The sequence below is a fragment of the Astatotilapia calliptera genome, chromosome 10 (genome assembly GCF_964374335.1).
Source record: "Astatotilapia calliptera chromosome 10, fAstCal68.1, whole genome shotgun sequence".
Lineage (NCBI taxonomy): Eukaryota > Metazoa > Chordata > Actinopteri > Cichliformes > Cichlidae > Astatotilapia > Astatotilapia calliptera.
This window is the reverse complement of record NC_137431.1, coordinates 31,272,709-31,287,917: the sequence shown is the minus strand read 5'-3', so window position 1 is coordinate 31,287,917 and position 15,209 is coordinate 31,272,709. Positions and strand designations below refer to the sequence as shown.

The window sequence follows — 15,209 nt, the reverse complement described above, 5'->3', positions numbered from 1 at the left end:
AGGCCAAAGCCTATTAACATCCCCTTAGTGATCATGATCATGACCATAAAAACTAATTTGTCTTTGAAAGCATGATAAGGACTTGTTTGATAGTTCTCACTGGATTGACTAATACTTCGAACAATGAGAAAGCGAAAGGAACTCAGTGAAGATCTAAGAAGGAGAATTGTGAATTTACATGAGGTTGGAAGGTCTTTTCAAGACATTTTTAAACAACTGCTGATTCCAAGCTCATCAGTTCAAACAACTGATGAGTACAGGTTACAGGTTATGTGGATGTGTCACTATGTCTGGGAAGACTTCCAGAACTCTGCAAATTGTCACCCAGTAGTGCTGGTACATTGCATAAATGGAATAATAAATGACTGCCTTCAAATTCTTGCAGGCTAGCATTACACTTCTAGAATGCTCTTCTCAAAGCTTCAACCTCAAATTTAAATAATCTACCAATTCTGAAAAGAAGAGTGGCCAAATATTCAGACAGAATTATGCCAGCTTGTTGATGGCTAGCAAAAATGTCGGGTTTTGGACAAAACTTGCCTCCTTACTAAGGGACATTCAACCATAAAAGAGGTCTCGGATGTTGTTCCTGGGATCTGCTGGAGCCACTCGTCTAGCTTTGCGGTCACTCCATAGAGTGCTTTGATACCACTGGGACCACTGTTACCTTCGCCCTCCACATCTTCTCGAGCTCTTCTCTGAGCCCTTGGTACTTTTCCAGCTTTTTGTGTTCCTTCTTCCTGATGTTGCTGTTTTTCGGTATTGCTACGTCTATCACTGTGGTCGTCTTCGTCTGCTTGTCCACCACTACTATGTCCGGAGTGTATTGGAAAGCAGTCCTTGAAATTGTTTTCTGCTGTTCTTTGTTTTCTTCTTACTAAGAGGTGAACAAATGCAATTGTCTCTGTAATAGCAGATGATAGAAAGGGAATTGAGTTGAGCTTTCAGAGAAAATTGCACCTGTATTTCAGTGAAATGAGTAGAGCTGCCATCTGCTCACCATGCCCATACACATTCATTTGAGTGCTGATATATATACATGTTCTTTGTGACCTGAGATGTACTGAAGAGACAAGTGTGCAAGAAAAACAAAAAACAGAATGATTCCAGGCAGTATGCAGGATATGAATAAGATGCTCTTGTCCTTTCTTGAATACGCTGTGTTTATATATGTATTTGCAAGTGTGCTACATCTATTTCTATTTTGTCTGTGTACGTGTGTGTGTGTCTAGCTGCAGACAGAAGCTGTATGCAGAAAAGCTTCCCAACACCAGTATCATCATCCCTTTCCACAATGAGGGCTGGTCATCTCTGCTAAGGACTGTTCACAGTGTGCTCAACCGCTCTCCCCCGCAGCTCATCACAGAGGTCATACTGGTGGATGACTTCAGTGACAAAGGTAGTGAGAGCTTCTCTAAACTCTGAAAGGTTACAAAGAACACTAAGCTGTAAAAGCCCGATATACCGTGCTGTGGGAAAGGATTTGCCCTCTTTCTGACTTTGTTTCTTACATATTTCTCACACGTGCAGTAAATGCAGTATTTTAATGAAGGTTTCATTTTCTTTTAGAGAAAAAATGCTCTAGAAACCTGCCTGGTGCCACATGGAAAAAATAATAGAAAACCCGGAAATATTTCTAGAACTGAAGAGAAAAATCTGTCTATGAAAAGATGTCTGTAAAAGTTGCTAATCTGGTAAAAAGCCTACCCTCAATCTTACTTGTCTGCATGGGAATGAAACATGGAACTTGGGAGTTTACATACAATCTTTCACCTTTTTTAACACATGAATGGGAGTATCGAGTCGAGATGTTGTCCCCAGTTCCTTTTTCTAGACTATATGTAACAGATACTTTCTTATAACTTTTCTGTATTTTTGGTCAGAGTGTGCACACCAACTAGCCTTCTTTGAAAGGCCAGATGATAAAGATGATAAAGCAGATGATAAAGATGCTGGTTAGATGAGATGGTTAGAGATCACGATATCCCTCAACTGTCTGAAATGTTATGTTTTCACATATTTCTCAGATAATATCCTGAAGATTTTAAGGCTGCAAAGCAGCTTCCTTGAGCAAGACACTCCATCTTAAAGATCAACCAAACAGTGTTTTGGTATTTGTTCTACTGTCATAACTCTACCTCAGTTATGCATTGATGTAGTTCCCAGCAAATACCGAATAGTTCCTGTTCCTAATGAACATCTGTTCACCCGTACAACATAAGGTTAACACATGATTGTGATTACATTCTTATAAAATGTCTTCATTTAAACTTATAATTGGCATAGGATTAGCAGTATACATTTGGCTTTGAATGTTTCTTCAACAGCTATTTGCGGTAAATGTGTTCTGCTTATCATCGCATAGATTAAGGTGTCTGTGTGTGTGTCTGTGTATGCATTTCTGTGTGTTTCCTCTCACTCTTTCATCAGGCCTTTTAAAGTGTTTAACTCCTTGTTAATTAGCGCTCTTTGTCACGGTCCTTCGTCGAAGGATGTGTTTACCTCTCGTCTCCACGGTAATGAGATGTTCTGCTGCCTCAGACTCATTTAAAGGTTACCACCCATCAGAGCTCTGAGACTAAACCCTCCTCCTGCTGCTGCCAAGTGGAGTGGAAACAATAACGATTTCAATGTTCACGTTTCTGGACGCTTAAGTCATTTCAATCAAAAGTGTTATTGTGCTCAAATATTTGTATAGGTAAATTAAATGTTGAGTGGATTTCAAGCCTTCGAGTTTTCCAAAAGATGACACATAATTAGAACCATTCAAAATCATCAGTAGTCCTAATTTCAGTTTGGCAGGAACATGTTTTTTCAAACAAAATCAAGATGTCCTCATAAATAATGCAACACACATATTTGTGATTGCGCTGTTTCCTTGTAACCTAAGAAGCCAGAGCAGCTGAACATCCAAAAAGCAAACAGAAACTGAAATCACTCCATTTTCAGGGTCAAGCTACCCACAAGACGCTCCACGAGGTCCTCTGTCAAGGCCCTGTGGTTTTATTATTTATTTATTTATTTTTGGTGTAGTCTGGCTAATCAATGTTACAGATGCGCAGCTGTACAAACTCCATTGTGTATAAAGCTATTGATGGATCAGTATCCATTTGTTTTGATACATGTTGAAGTTGTGTTCCAAAACAAATGGCTAAACAATAAAAACCATACTGGTGTTTTGTTGTGATACAGCTATTCAGAAAAAAAGATATGATAAGATTTTTTTTTTTTGAATAAGTGAAGCAGTACATTAAGACTGTCTCTTAGAAGCCCTTGTAAATTGGTTTTTAATTTTAAATTGACTTATAACAATCCAGTGAAGTAAACTTTGAAGTAAAAGATGTAATAGATACATACAAAACATAGAATAGCTAAGACCTTAAATGTGTCCTATATCATTCCCCTCACACAACCTGACAGGTGGGAAGCAAAAAAAATTTAGTTTTGTGAAGGGAAAAAAATGGGATGGGTGTGAGCGCTCATGTCATCAGGATTGATGGGAAAACATTACACAGCCACGGGGAAGGGTTTTAACCTCTGCAGACCGTCTGCTCTGACGTTCCTTCTAACCACTACTGTCATTTGATAAGAAATTAGTTTGGCAGCAATTAAGGCTTAAGAGGCATGAGGCCAAAGTGAACTTCAGTTGCTTCAGGTTTCTGGTTGAGTAGTGTTACAATGTCAAAGAGAGTAATCCTGGACCGATTCTGTGCACACACGAAACGGTGTCAAGCTTTAAACCCTCGTATACAAAAAAATATATATGGAGAGGAGGAAGAGGAAAAGTCATTTAGTCTGAAGTAAGTGTGGTTCAGACTTATAAGGTAGTTATTAATTTCTGGTTCACACATTAATTTTATGAAGCTCAAAAATAACTCAAACTAAAAATGGAGGATGAATCAATGATACCCATGTCAGGTGTTTTGTAATCGCATGTGTATGGATGAATGTCAATTGATTATTGTTAAAGTGAGTATAAAGTAAGTTTGAGGATTTGTGTGGTAAACATGGCACTTAAAAATAAGAGAAAGTGTTCCTAAAGAAGGCACAAACAAAATAAATGAATAAAAAATGAAAAGTGTGAGTCAAATCACAGTCCGGGGTGTGTGATACCTGTTCACATCAAACTCCCCACGCAAGGTTTGCTCATTTTATATTCTTTTTTTATTCACCAACTTAAGTGTGGTAAAATTAAAAAAGCAATTATTGAACAAGGTTAAAATGATGTTCAAATCCTTCCCATCACGTTTGGGTCATAGGCTACAACAACACACACATACATAATTTATGATTTTGTTGAGTGGGAGGAAAGGATGTGGAAGTTATTCTCCGATCACCAATTTTCATCTGAATGAAGGAATAAAACAGTTCAGCTCTGTCCACTTGTTGGTTAACAATGATAATTTTAGTAATAATACACATTTAAAAATAATCATAACAATTATCTAAAAACTGAAACTATTTTTGGTAGCAGTTTGCAAAAATTAGGTTGAGCTACTTTAAGGGTTTTTAGCCGATTTAATGAGGTTGTATATAGCACAAGTATGACTTTAAGATGCGTAGAAAGGCAAAGTTAACTCATCCTTATAGCTTTTTTTTTCGGCTTCCTGTTTTGAAAATTGATAGGAAATACAAGGGGATCTAATTCTCATTCACCAAATAGTAGCCAATCAGTCTGCATGAAGGTATAAAATACACACTCACAAACAGATGGTATGAAACCCTCCAGGTGAGTTCTGTTGATGCCGAGTTACCTCTCTATGCTTAACGGCAGCTACAGAGCCTGCAGTCATACTAATGTGGTTACTTCAGTCTGTACCAGCATTTCTTGTAACAGTTATGCTGAGGCAAATTAAAACATGAGGAGGCAGTTATTTTTAACACTTTGAAGTTTGCCTGCAAGGTGTGTAAGATTACACATGTTGTAATTATAGAAATGACCCCCAGTTTATATTAATGCAATCATTAAAGGATCTCCCTCAGCCTTATTTTCCACATGAGATTATCGCTCTCTTATCAGTCTGCTGCAGATGTTTGTAGTTGTTTACAGTCTTCCAAGTCACTTTTGCGTTGACCAGTTTTCAAATATGAGTGGTAAGCTCATATTTTATATATGTATATAATTTGAAGAAACTAGAAGTAAAAGGTAAAAGAATTCGTGGTCATATAATTGAAATCCAGCAAAGAACAAGTAGTTCCCAGTAGTCCAGTTCCTTGGAATTGTGAGCCTGCTTGCCTTTCAATCCCACTTATTGGTTCTTGCACTTGGGCTACAATCATCTGATTTCAGTTTGTGTATCAGAGGAGGAAAATCCAGTTGTTAAATGAAGATGTAAAATCCCTGCTTCTGGGGCCAAACTACACTGCATTCATTAGGGATTAAGGATGTTGTCTTTTTAACGTGTTTTAACGCTTGTATCTTGTTCTATTTAATCTGAACAAGGCCCTAAAAGTAGTCAGTGATCACTGTTGGCCTCTCTGGGTTTTTATTATCATCACTATCAATTTGAAGTACGTTTTAAAGCCCAGTTTTTAGTTACTTCTACAAAGTAACTACAGCCCATCTGCTCATGGTTTGCCAGACATTAAATATTTGAACTGGTCAGAAAGGAATCATTCTGAGGCTAGCAAGGATGGATACATGAAGCTGAGGATCAGGAGTTTTTCATAGCATGTAATTCAAACCATGCAGCAGTATATTAATGTATTGTGGATGGACTATTTCAGTTCTCCTGACTGAAATTTGGTGTGTTTTCAGCATCTTTTTCCTGCCATGCGAACCATGCAATTGCATTTAATCATAGCTCAAAAAAGTTAGCATTCATCCTCTAGCTTCACTATGCTAATGTGTTTATTATATTATCCTAACTCGCCACCACTTTACACACCCTTATTATTAGCTAGCCTAACTTCAGTAACCCTACAAACATCACTGTTGCTTAGTTTTCTGTCTTCATTTATGTCCAAAGTGATAGCAGAGCTGTACGTTTTAGTTTTCACAAATCCCTCAGTCAGAAGTTGTATATCATTTTTAGATGGAAACTAATAAGCTAAATCGTTAAACTTCATAAATTTTCATGGATGCCTGGATGTTAAAACTTTATTGTTACACTTGGTAGAGCAACCGCAGTGATCAATATATTAAAGATGAAAGAATTCAGAGGTTTTTTTTTTTTTTCTTTCTGTCTCAGTGATCGCGTAGTGTTTGAGTTTGGGAATTGAAGAGGAGTTTGGACCCAGAAGTGATGTTAGACTTAAGTGCTGGACAGCGTGGAGATCAACATTACTTTTATTTTAATTGCACAAAAAGAAGAGAATGCAAACAGTTGCACAACAGTTAGAGTTACACAACTTCTGTTCCCTGTAAGCACCATCACAAACATGCTAAGGTAGCTAGAAAGCATGCTAAGCTAGCCAAGAACCCAGAGTGACAAAGCTGAGTGAATGCTGAGTGAAGCCCAACAGCCAGACACTGAACTTCAACAAGTAACAAACTGATGAGCAGTCAGGCTGCAGGCTCCATTTCTACCTGTTCATGTTTCTATAGTAGAATCACTGTGGTGATCGCTTTGAAGTCTCTTTGTGCTAGTTTTCATCTTTGCTTTGTGCTGTCGGTTTTGTGTAATACAGAAACTGAGAAAAATCATATATGTGTCCTCATTAGAATAAGGATTTTTACTTGTGTGTAGGAACATAGCCTATAGGTTTATATTGTTAAATGGTAATTATAAGGCAGTTTGTTGAGGTCATTTTACAGAGTAAGTAATTTAGTGAATAGTATAAAGAATTAGCTTATCCTGAGAGTAATTAAATACCCAAATGTATTACTTTTAAAACAAGTGTTCTGTGTAATATATGTAATAATTACTTTTTTGAGTAATGATATTGGGATAACATTTTGCTATGAGGCACTACAAGATATGACAGAGCCTCATCATTCACCAGTTTCATTTTTAATTCTGCCTTTTATAGTAGATAGAACAAATATAATCTCATTCCAGGCTCAGTATTCTCATTCCAGCATTGTGAGGAAAACTGATAAATTGCAATGGTCCACCCTAATCTAATCACTAAACAGCATATGACATCAAAATAGCTTATGGACTATTAACACTGTGAAATTTTTCCATTTAGAGTTATAAAGGATAAAAGAAGACCTCCAAGCAACTCTCACGAGTTGTGCACTAACGCCAGCATTAGCTGCCATCTGTTTCATGGCACAATAACTTCTTTTTGTCAGGTGGCATTTATGTTGGAGAGGTATCATAGCAACAAGAGCTCCAGTGGTATGGTTAGAAATTGGGTGTGAGGGTGAAGGAAAGCACCATTTCACTTTTTTGAAACTGCCAAAACTTAACTGCCTTCCAAGGAAAAGGTAAATTTCCATGAAATAACCCCCTGCTATCAAATAGCAGTGAAAACATCAAGAGGCAGCACCTTCATTTTCTTTTTATTCCCTTAATTTCCGCCCTGAAGCAGATTTTGTGCTAAAGCATATGTTACCTTCCTTGTATATGGCCTTACCCATTGTGAGGGAGCCAACCTCCAGTCTCTCCTCTCTTGAATTTCTTATTTTTAATTTAATTTAATTTAATTTTTTATTTAATTTTTTTATATCTATTTTTTACATTTCTTCAGATTTCAGTTGAGGACAGGGCAAAAATGACCCCCCCGCAAATCAACCTCTGCCTCTCTCAACCTCTCATTGTTACCAGTCCAGTATATCCAGTCCAGTCCAGTAATTGTATAAAATGTGACTAAAATAAAAAAAATGCAGTAATTTGCAGAGCATATAAATATTCATCTAAAAGATCATCTTTGACAGGCAGATTTTCTCTGAAGAAAAGATGTGCGGAAGTTCACCAATCTGCATGTGCACCCAAACAATGTTAAAGGATATCTGAATAATGTCCTTCAATGTAAAATTGTGAAGACTTATGCAAAAGAGTCTGAGAATCTGGAGAAATATCTGCACACAAGGGTCAAGGCCAGAAATCAAAATCGGATGCCCGGGATCGTCAGGCCCTCAGTAGGCAGTGAATTTTTTTGGGGGTATTTTTGTTTTGCTTTAGTATAAGCTCTGCTTATTTCATCAGGACAATGCTAATCCACAAAAAATACTAGACTACAACAGAGCACAAAAACTCACCTAGAATAGGTCCACATGTGGCTCATGTCTGGGATTAAGTAACCACACCTAAGTAACCAAAGGGTGGTGGCTAAGGCTAAAAGCTAATCAACATAAAAAGTCCATAACATTATCATTAGAAGTACTGAGTCAGATGGATTCCGACATGATTATTTCAACATTGGAAATCGATTCAATTCTCCAACTGTAACAAAGTTCAACAGTTTCACCTCTGCTGTGTAAAGATGGTTTCACTCAGTAAAAGGTTGAATTATGTCGCTTGCAGCTTAGCATTTGCGGTTGAGCATGAGCGATGAATGCTGCTGGTGGAGCCCAAGTCATTTCACGGATTTATGGCCAGACATGGCAGGGAAAGTAGCTGTAACGTCTCTCTCTCTCCCTCTTTTTCTCCCTCATTTTCTCTCTCTCTCTCCCTCTCTCTCTCACTCACACTCACACACACACACACACACACACACACACACACACACACACACACACACACACACACACACACACACACACACATGCAGAGAAGAACAAAGAGCTGCCTCCGTTCTCCTCAGATCAAGGAAGAGAATCTATGGAAGACAAAGAGAGGAAATGCATGTACAGTATGTCTGCTATATGTAAGCATTACAATGTAGAGCTGTTAGATCAAATCAACAAAGCTCCTAAATCTGTCTTTATTTCCAACTGTAGTCACCATTACAGCCTAAGGGTCAAGCCCCACCTCTGCTTTTCATTCTTGGACTCTTCATTTGGCTTTCTAAAGCTTTCTAAAAAGACAGATTGCATTTGTTAGGGCTAGGTTCTATTTTTATGTTTGTTTTTGTAAGTGAAGCAAAAATTATATCTCTTTATAATTTGCATAGTCATTTTTGAGAGCATAATTACTTCAGTCAGAAATAACAGGCCCGAGATGTTTCAAATTGTTAGAGAGGTGAAATGAATCTTTCGTGGAGAGTTCATCAGATATACAGGAGACATCTATCTCCAGATACACATAGAATTTTGATGAATATAAATGCAGACTACATCGATCATCTTTACACATGCCACACTGTTCTGATTAAGTGGATGTGCATCAATGCAAGTTATTATCTGGCAGTATTTCAATAGGAGAGACTATTTTAAAGTAAAAATATCCATCAATATAACTTTTCAGTAGGTAACTGGAATCTGATGCGATGCAACATTTTAGAACAGAATCGCATTTGAAGGCAGGACCAAAGGGAAATTTGGATGGGACGCCCCTGATAGCCTGTGTGATTTTTAGATGGAGATGAGGAGGGTTGTATGACAGACAAGCTGTAAGGAAAGGGCTAATTGGCTCACAAGGAGAGGTGACATACAGTGTTGAATGACTTTACTTGATAGCATGGAAATTGGGAATAATAATAAAAAATGTATCCATAAATTTAACTCATATCTCCAAGAGGAATGAAGATGGAATATGAGAAAACAACTCTTCCTGCTTGCATATGTGTAAAAAAAAAAACTACCTGAATTACATTGAGTGTAACTGAGTTTCCCCACCAATGGTCATGACAATTTACATATTAATGTTTAAGAAACTGATCTCACACCCCACTGTTTGTTAGTGGTTCTAGTTTCAGTTTATAGCTTTTCAGTTTTTAGTTACAAAGTACCATAATGTCCATAATATCATTGAAAAAACTTTTGGTAATTTTCAATATTGCCACTGGTTCATGACTTACGCTATTTTGACCTAAAACCAAACAACCAATGGGTTATAATGGGTTAATAAACTTTGAATGTTCATTTGTAGCAGAGGAGTGTGTCCTTGTACTAAAACCTCAACCCAAAATCCCTAATGTACTACCTTTTAAAAAAAAAATAAAAAATTTTTAAAACAAGAACTGTTACAACCTTGAAAGAATTGCTTTTAGAGTTTAGTCATCCACTTGTTCTCCTATTTTTCGATGACTACTGAGTGGAGAAAACAGATGCAGTAGAAAACTTTTCATCTCATTCTAACAACTACCTTGGGTAAACTACTTGCCATGTTTTGATAGGTCTCCCACTGTTGGTCCAAAAATAATCTCTATGGTCAAAGAGAAAAAGCAGCTTCGAATTATTAAGTGAAATTATTATAAGAGAGAGTAATGGCTGTCAAAGAAACCTGAATAAAGAAACTATCTGAAAACTCTCTAAGCATGATTATGAGTGAAAAATACAGAAGATAAAACCTAGCCTTGAATTGCCTTACAGCAAAACTGCGTCATTGCTCTACCCTCTTGATCCATGTCTACCTGGAAGCTCTTTCTGATGCTCTGTTGAAATCCTAATAACTGACCTTCTGTGCGTTCCGCTCATGTTCCGCAAGCTTTAAACTGTAGAGAAAGCGACCTGCAAAGCCTCTCCAGTCTACTTCCACTGGATGGCAATATCCTTGCCAACATTGTCTTGGCAAAAAGCCTCTGGTACTTGTCCAGCTTACTCTCAAAAACCTCAGCTATACAATCTTCCTTGCACATAGTTAATTTTATCAGGGCATGCTGTTTGAAGCCACTAACAAAGTTACAATGTCTGGTTGCAGGGATGTTGATGTGATATGTGGGAGAAGCATAAGTTGTTTGGTCTCTGTCACTTTCTGCAATTCTTTTGTAGTGGAAAGAAAACCAGTGGCAGCTCAAGATTGGAGTTTCAGTTTCTCCTGCCTTGACTAATATTACCTACTTTATGGGGAGACAGTGGGGCCTGATTATTATTATGGCTGAGAAGAGTCCCAGCAATTGCCATTAGCATCTGGTGATGGTCCAACCGGTAGTGACCCTCCCCTAGGGCTTCTTGGCAGCTGGACAGGATGTGTTTGAGTGGACAGGAAAGTGTTTCAGTCAAGGTTTGTAGGGCAAGGTAAGTTGTCATCTACAGCTTGGATTGAAAATTTTATGCACTGGGACTCTGCTCACCAGATATCTTTTCACATTCGATTACGTTCGTCCATCTCATCCAAGCTACCTGCTGCTTCAGGACTGATTTAGACTTCTGCAGTGAAACTTTATAAAAGTCTTTTTAATCTAACTGTCATTGCCAGCATTTATGCTTGTGTATGAAACATGTGTTAATGACCTTGTGGTTATGTCCCCAGTATTAAATATATGGTGTCAGCCATGAAAGAAAGAAATACAGTGCTGGGACATAGGTCTCTGGTTTTGTTGTGATCATTTTTTATTTCCTCTTAGCAGCTAACATATTTGACCCTCAAGCTTTTCCTTTTCTTTACACTTTCCCTCATGCCCATTCCAATACTTTTCAGTCTCCCTCCAGGAATTTGCTGACATCTGTGAGTCCTTATTTTGAGGCAGTGATTACTACTCTCTCACTGATCCCCTTGTGGAGAAGCTGCTGGAAATACATAGGAGTACACAGTACGCAATAGAACAGGTCATTGTGGGCTGTGCTGACATCTCGACATGTGTAATTACATTTCTTTGGAGGCACACATTAGTTTGTGGTGTAGATTGCATTGCATCATAGGGTTTCAGAGATGTTTGTCATTAGAGGAAAACAGGAAACCTGAAAAAGAGTGGCATACACTAACATGTACCTATGACATAGATTTAGCACAGAAATAAATAAAGTAAATATTCCATGTCATGCCTGCCGTCCTGTTGGTCCCATTGACTTTAAGGTTATGTGACTTAATGTATATTCAAAGTCTAAATTTGTGGGTTTTAAGCCTTACGTCAGGTGTGTGTCAAAATATAGTGGGGCAGACAAGACTAGATATACAGAAAGGTCTGATTGTTGATGTGGCACAGGTGAACAGTTTGGGGACTAACAAGGCAAGAAGACAAAGACCATGCAAGAAGTGACAGATGCACAAGAAGACCGCAGATTAACAGAGGAATACAGGACACATGATTTAAAAAAGAGAACATGAAGCAACAGGTGAATATGCATAAAAATGAAGAACAGTGCAAGTACGCTTAAATTTTTGGTAGAGTCACTTTTTAAATTCTTTTGCTGCTTTATCAGGTTTGACTGATGATTCACCACATGCAGGTTTTTTTGAGTGACAGTGAAAATAAAGGTAGAAAATTTTGACTGATGAAAATGCTTGTTGGTTGTCATCAGGAGTCTGTTCTGTAATTTCTTCGGCTCTCTTATTAATACTCTGTTGCTTTTTTCAGTGACATTGATTTTTATTCTGAATGAAAAGGACTTGTGTCTCAGAATTACAGCCAGAATCAAACCCTGAGTTCTATTCAGTGGTATCACAATCTCACTGCACATCAGCTACTCTGTGATGGAGACCTGCCATTGGCAGATTGATCGTCCAATTATTTCCCCACTTTCTACTCCCTGATGGGATCAATTGAGCAAATCACTGCAATACTTTATTTCAAATAAGGAGTGGCCTGTACTCTGTAACTATGCAGAGCGACTTTTGATCTATCTCCAGTCAGATGTTGAGGCGGTCTGGTGGTCACATAGCAGGGCTTCCACAGCAGGCAACAGTACAGCCTCCAACCTGCAGCAACTGTAGAGCTGACCACAAGAAGCCTGCTGCTAAGTTTGCAGAAATATGTCACTGACAGATTTTGATTGTGTTGCGATGGAAAATGATTCCCAAATGTGCCAGTGTGGTTTCACAGTCCTGCCAGTCTCAGCTGCTTGTTGAATGAAACCAGAAACATTTTTGCACCTGCCCAGTTGCTCTTGTTGTCAAGATAAAGCAGTAAATAAAAGAAGGCCCATTTTTCTGCCGGCTGGAATGATGACAACAAGATAGAATCTGATGCTGTTTCATGTTGTTTTTTTAATACTGTGAGTCCAGCCAAAGAAAAATGTGACACTAATAGAGTCTGAGTGCTGAAATCTGTCAGATTTCCACCATGTCTCAGTTTTTCCTCTATCTTTATTTATTTTCGTTATAAAATTCAACAGCCTTTCAAATGTGTTTTCTTGTGATTTGATTTGTTTGTCTTTTTTTTTTTTCTTTATAAGAACGTTCTGGTGGTGGATGGGTTCCCTCAGTACTTGTGTTTGTTTTTATTTTGTGTGTATTTGGATATTTTGTTGACATGGTTGGTTACTAATATTGCAAGCTATTAAACATGGCGCAGAACAGCAAACAAGAACCAACTCGGGCTAGAATGAACTGGACCATTTTCAAAAACATACAGAATTTCTAACATTGTTTCTTTTCAGCAAGTCGACTGAAAATCAGAAAAATAATAACATGTAGCTGCTCTTCAAGGTTTTTATAGCCCAGATTAGCATTTTGCTAATTGTAACCTATCCCCACAAGCTGCATGTCTTTGGACGGTGGGAGGAAGCCGGAGTACCCGGAGGGAACCCACGCAAACACGAGGAGAACATGCAAACTCCACACAGAAAGACCCCGGCCTGATGGTGGAATTGAACTTCTTGCTGTGAGGCAACAGTGCTAACCACCGTGCTGCCGCTTTCTCAAGATCAAAAATTATAATTACCATTATTTTCTTGGGTCTTAATTATTTGCACTAGATTCCAAAGCAATATGTCCTGGAGTTTTTAAGACATTTGAGGTGGTACACAGGCTGACTCATGCACCTTCTGACCCACTGACATTTTTTGGCTATATATAGAGAGACAGATACTGGAGCGATCGTGGTCAAAGAGTTGGCAGTTTGTCTTGTAACCGGAAGGTTGCCGGTTCGAGCCCTGGCTCGGACAGTCTCTGCCGTTGTGTCCTTGGGCAAGACACTCCGCCTACTGGTGATGGCCAGAGGGGCTGATGGCGCGATACGGCAGCCTCGCTTCTGTCAGTCTGCCACAGGGCAGCTGTGGCTACAACTGTAGCTGCCTCCACCAGTGTGTGAGAGTGAATGAATAGTGGAATTGTACAGCGCTATATAAATGCAATCATTATTATTATTATTATTGTAGATACAGTATATAGATTTAGCTATGGGTATTATATAAACATTACTGAATACACAATCAGTTAAAATTTTGGAACAGTCTAGTTAGATTTGTTGTTTTGGCTGCCTGAGAAAGCTACTGTCAGCAGTGTCAAGCTACAGTCTTATCAACAGTAGCAGCCTCACCATCATGATGGAGCAGTGGGGAGAGGAAGCAATGGTGATGAGGAGATAGGAGATGATTTATGGGACAGGCAGCGATGGGGGGTGACTAAAGGGGGAGAAAGAGGAGGCATTGCAGAAACACAGAACAAATTTTGCCATGTTTATTCATTCAAGTGTGTGTGTGTGTGTGTGTGTGTGTGTATGTGTGTGTGTGCGTGTGTGAGTGTGTGTGTGTGTGTGTGTGTGTGTGTGTGTGTGTGTGCGTGCGTGTGTGTGTGTGTGTGTGTGAATGAGGGTGAAGGGAGATAATGAGGTAATGGCGCTCAGTGAAGTGTGATGGAGATACGCGGGAGAGAGTGATATGAAGAGGGAGGTTGAGAGGGAGACAGACGACAGAGGACAAAAGCAGCTAATTGAGTGTTGCCATTTAGAGATGTGGAGCCATCACTGGGAGCTGATCGATTCAAACGTCTTTCTGAAGAGGAGACAACCAGATAAGTCATGCTTACTGTGTGAAGACAAACTAAATGAAATATACTGTAGCGCTGCTATTGTATATGCTGGCCTCTGCGTTAAGTTATAAACCTGTAAAATGTAGTCTTGGCCTGCCTTTTAAAGCAGCATACCATATTCACTTCTTTTTAAGCCAACCTTTAGTGCCTTCCTTTCTTTGCTGCTGATTGAATAAGTGATATGTTCTTCCTATAACTAAATTGAGCTCTTCTAAAAACTGAAAAACACAAGTACAGAAACACAATTTCCATCCTTACAAAGCAATGGGGAGGAATATTTGCCATCATGATACATTTTTTTTTGTTTGTTCTCTCTTTTTCAAAGTAGTAATGTCATAATATGGACATTAAAAAAACGTTAAAGTGTATTTCTTATATCTAAGTAAGACACGATCAAAAATGAATGAAGTAAAAAGGCTGATGGTGAGTTTAGAAACAATATGATGAATGCACACAAGAGTCTTGTGGCAAGATACAAGGGTTGCTTGTTTTATATAAATAAAGCCATTCCTTGTACAAACCCACATT

The 15,209-nt window shown here is 38.5% G+C and overlaps 1 protein-coding gene across 1 annotated transcript in view; it reads left to right on the top strand.

Moving 5' to 3' along the window:
* The window catches only part of LOC113030056 (polypeptide N-acetylgalactosaminyltransferase 10-like), an 88,795-nt gene that overhangs the window by 31,267 nt on the left and 42,319 nt on the right, over positions 1–15,209 (top strand). Inside the window, exon 4 of the mRNA XM_080307339.1 lies at positions 1,233–1,399. Coding sequence (XP_080163465.1) covers positions 1,233–1,399 — 167 coding nt within the window. The remainder of the gene's footprint in view (positions 1–1,232; positions 1,400–15,209) is intronic.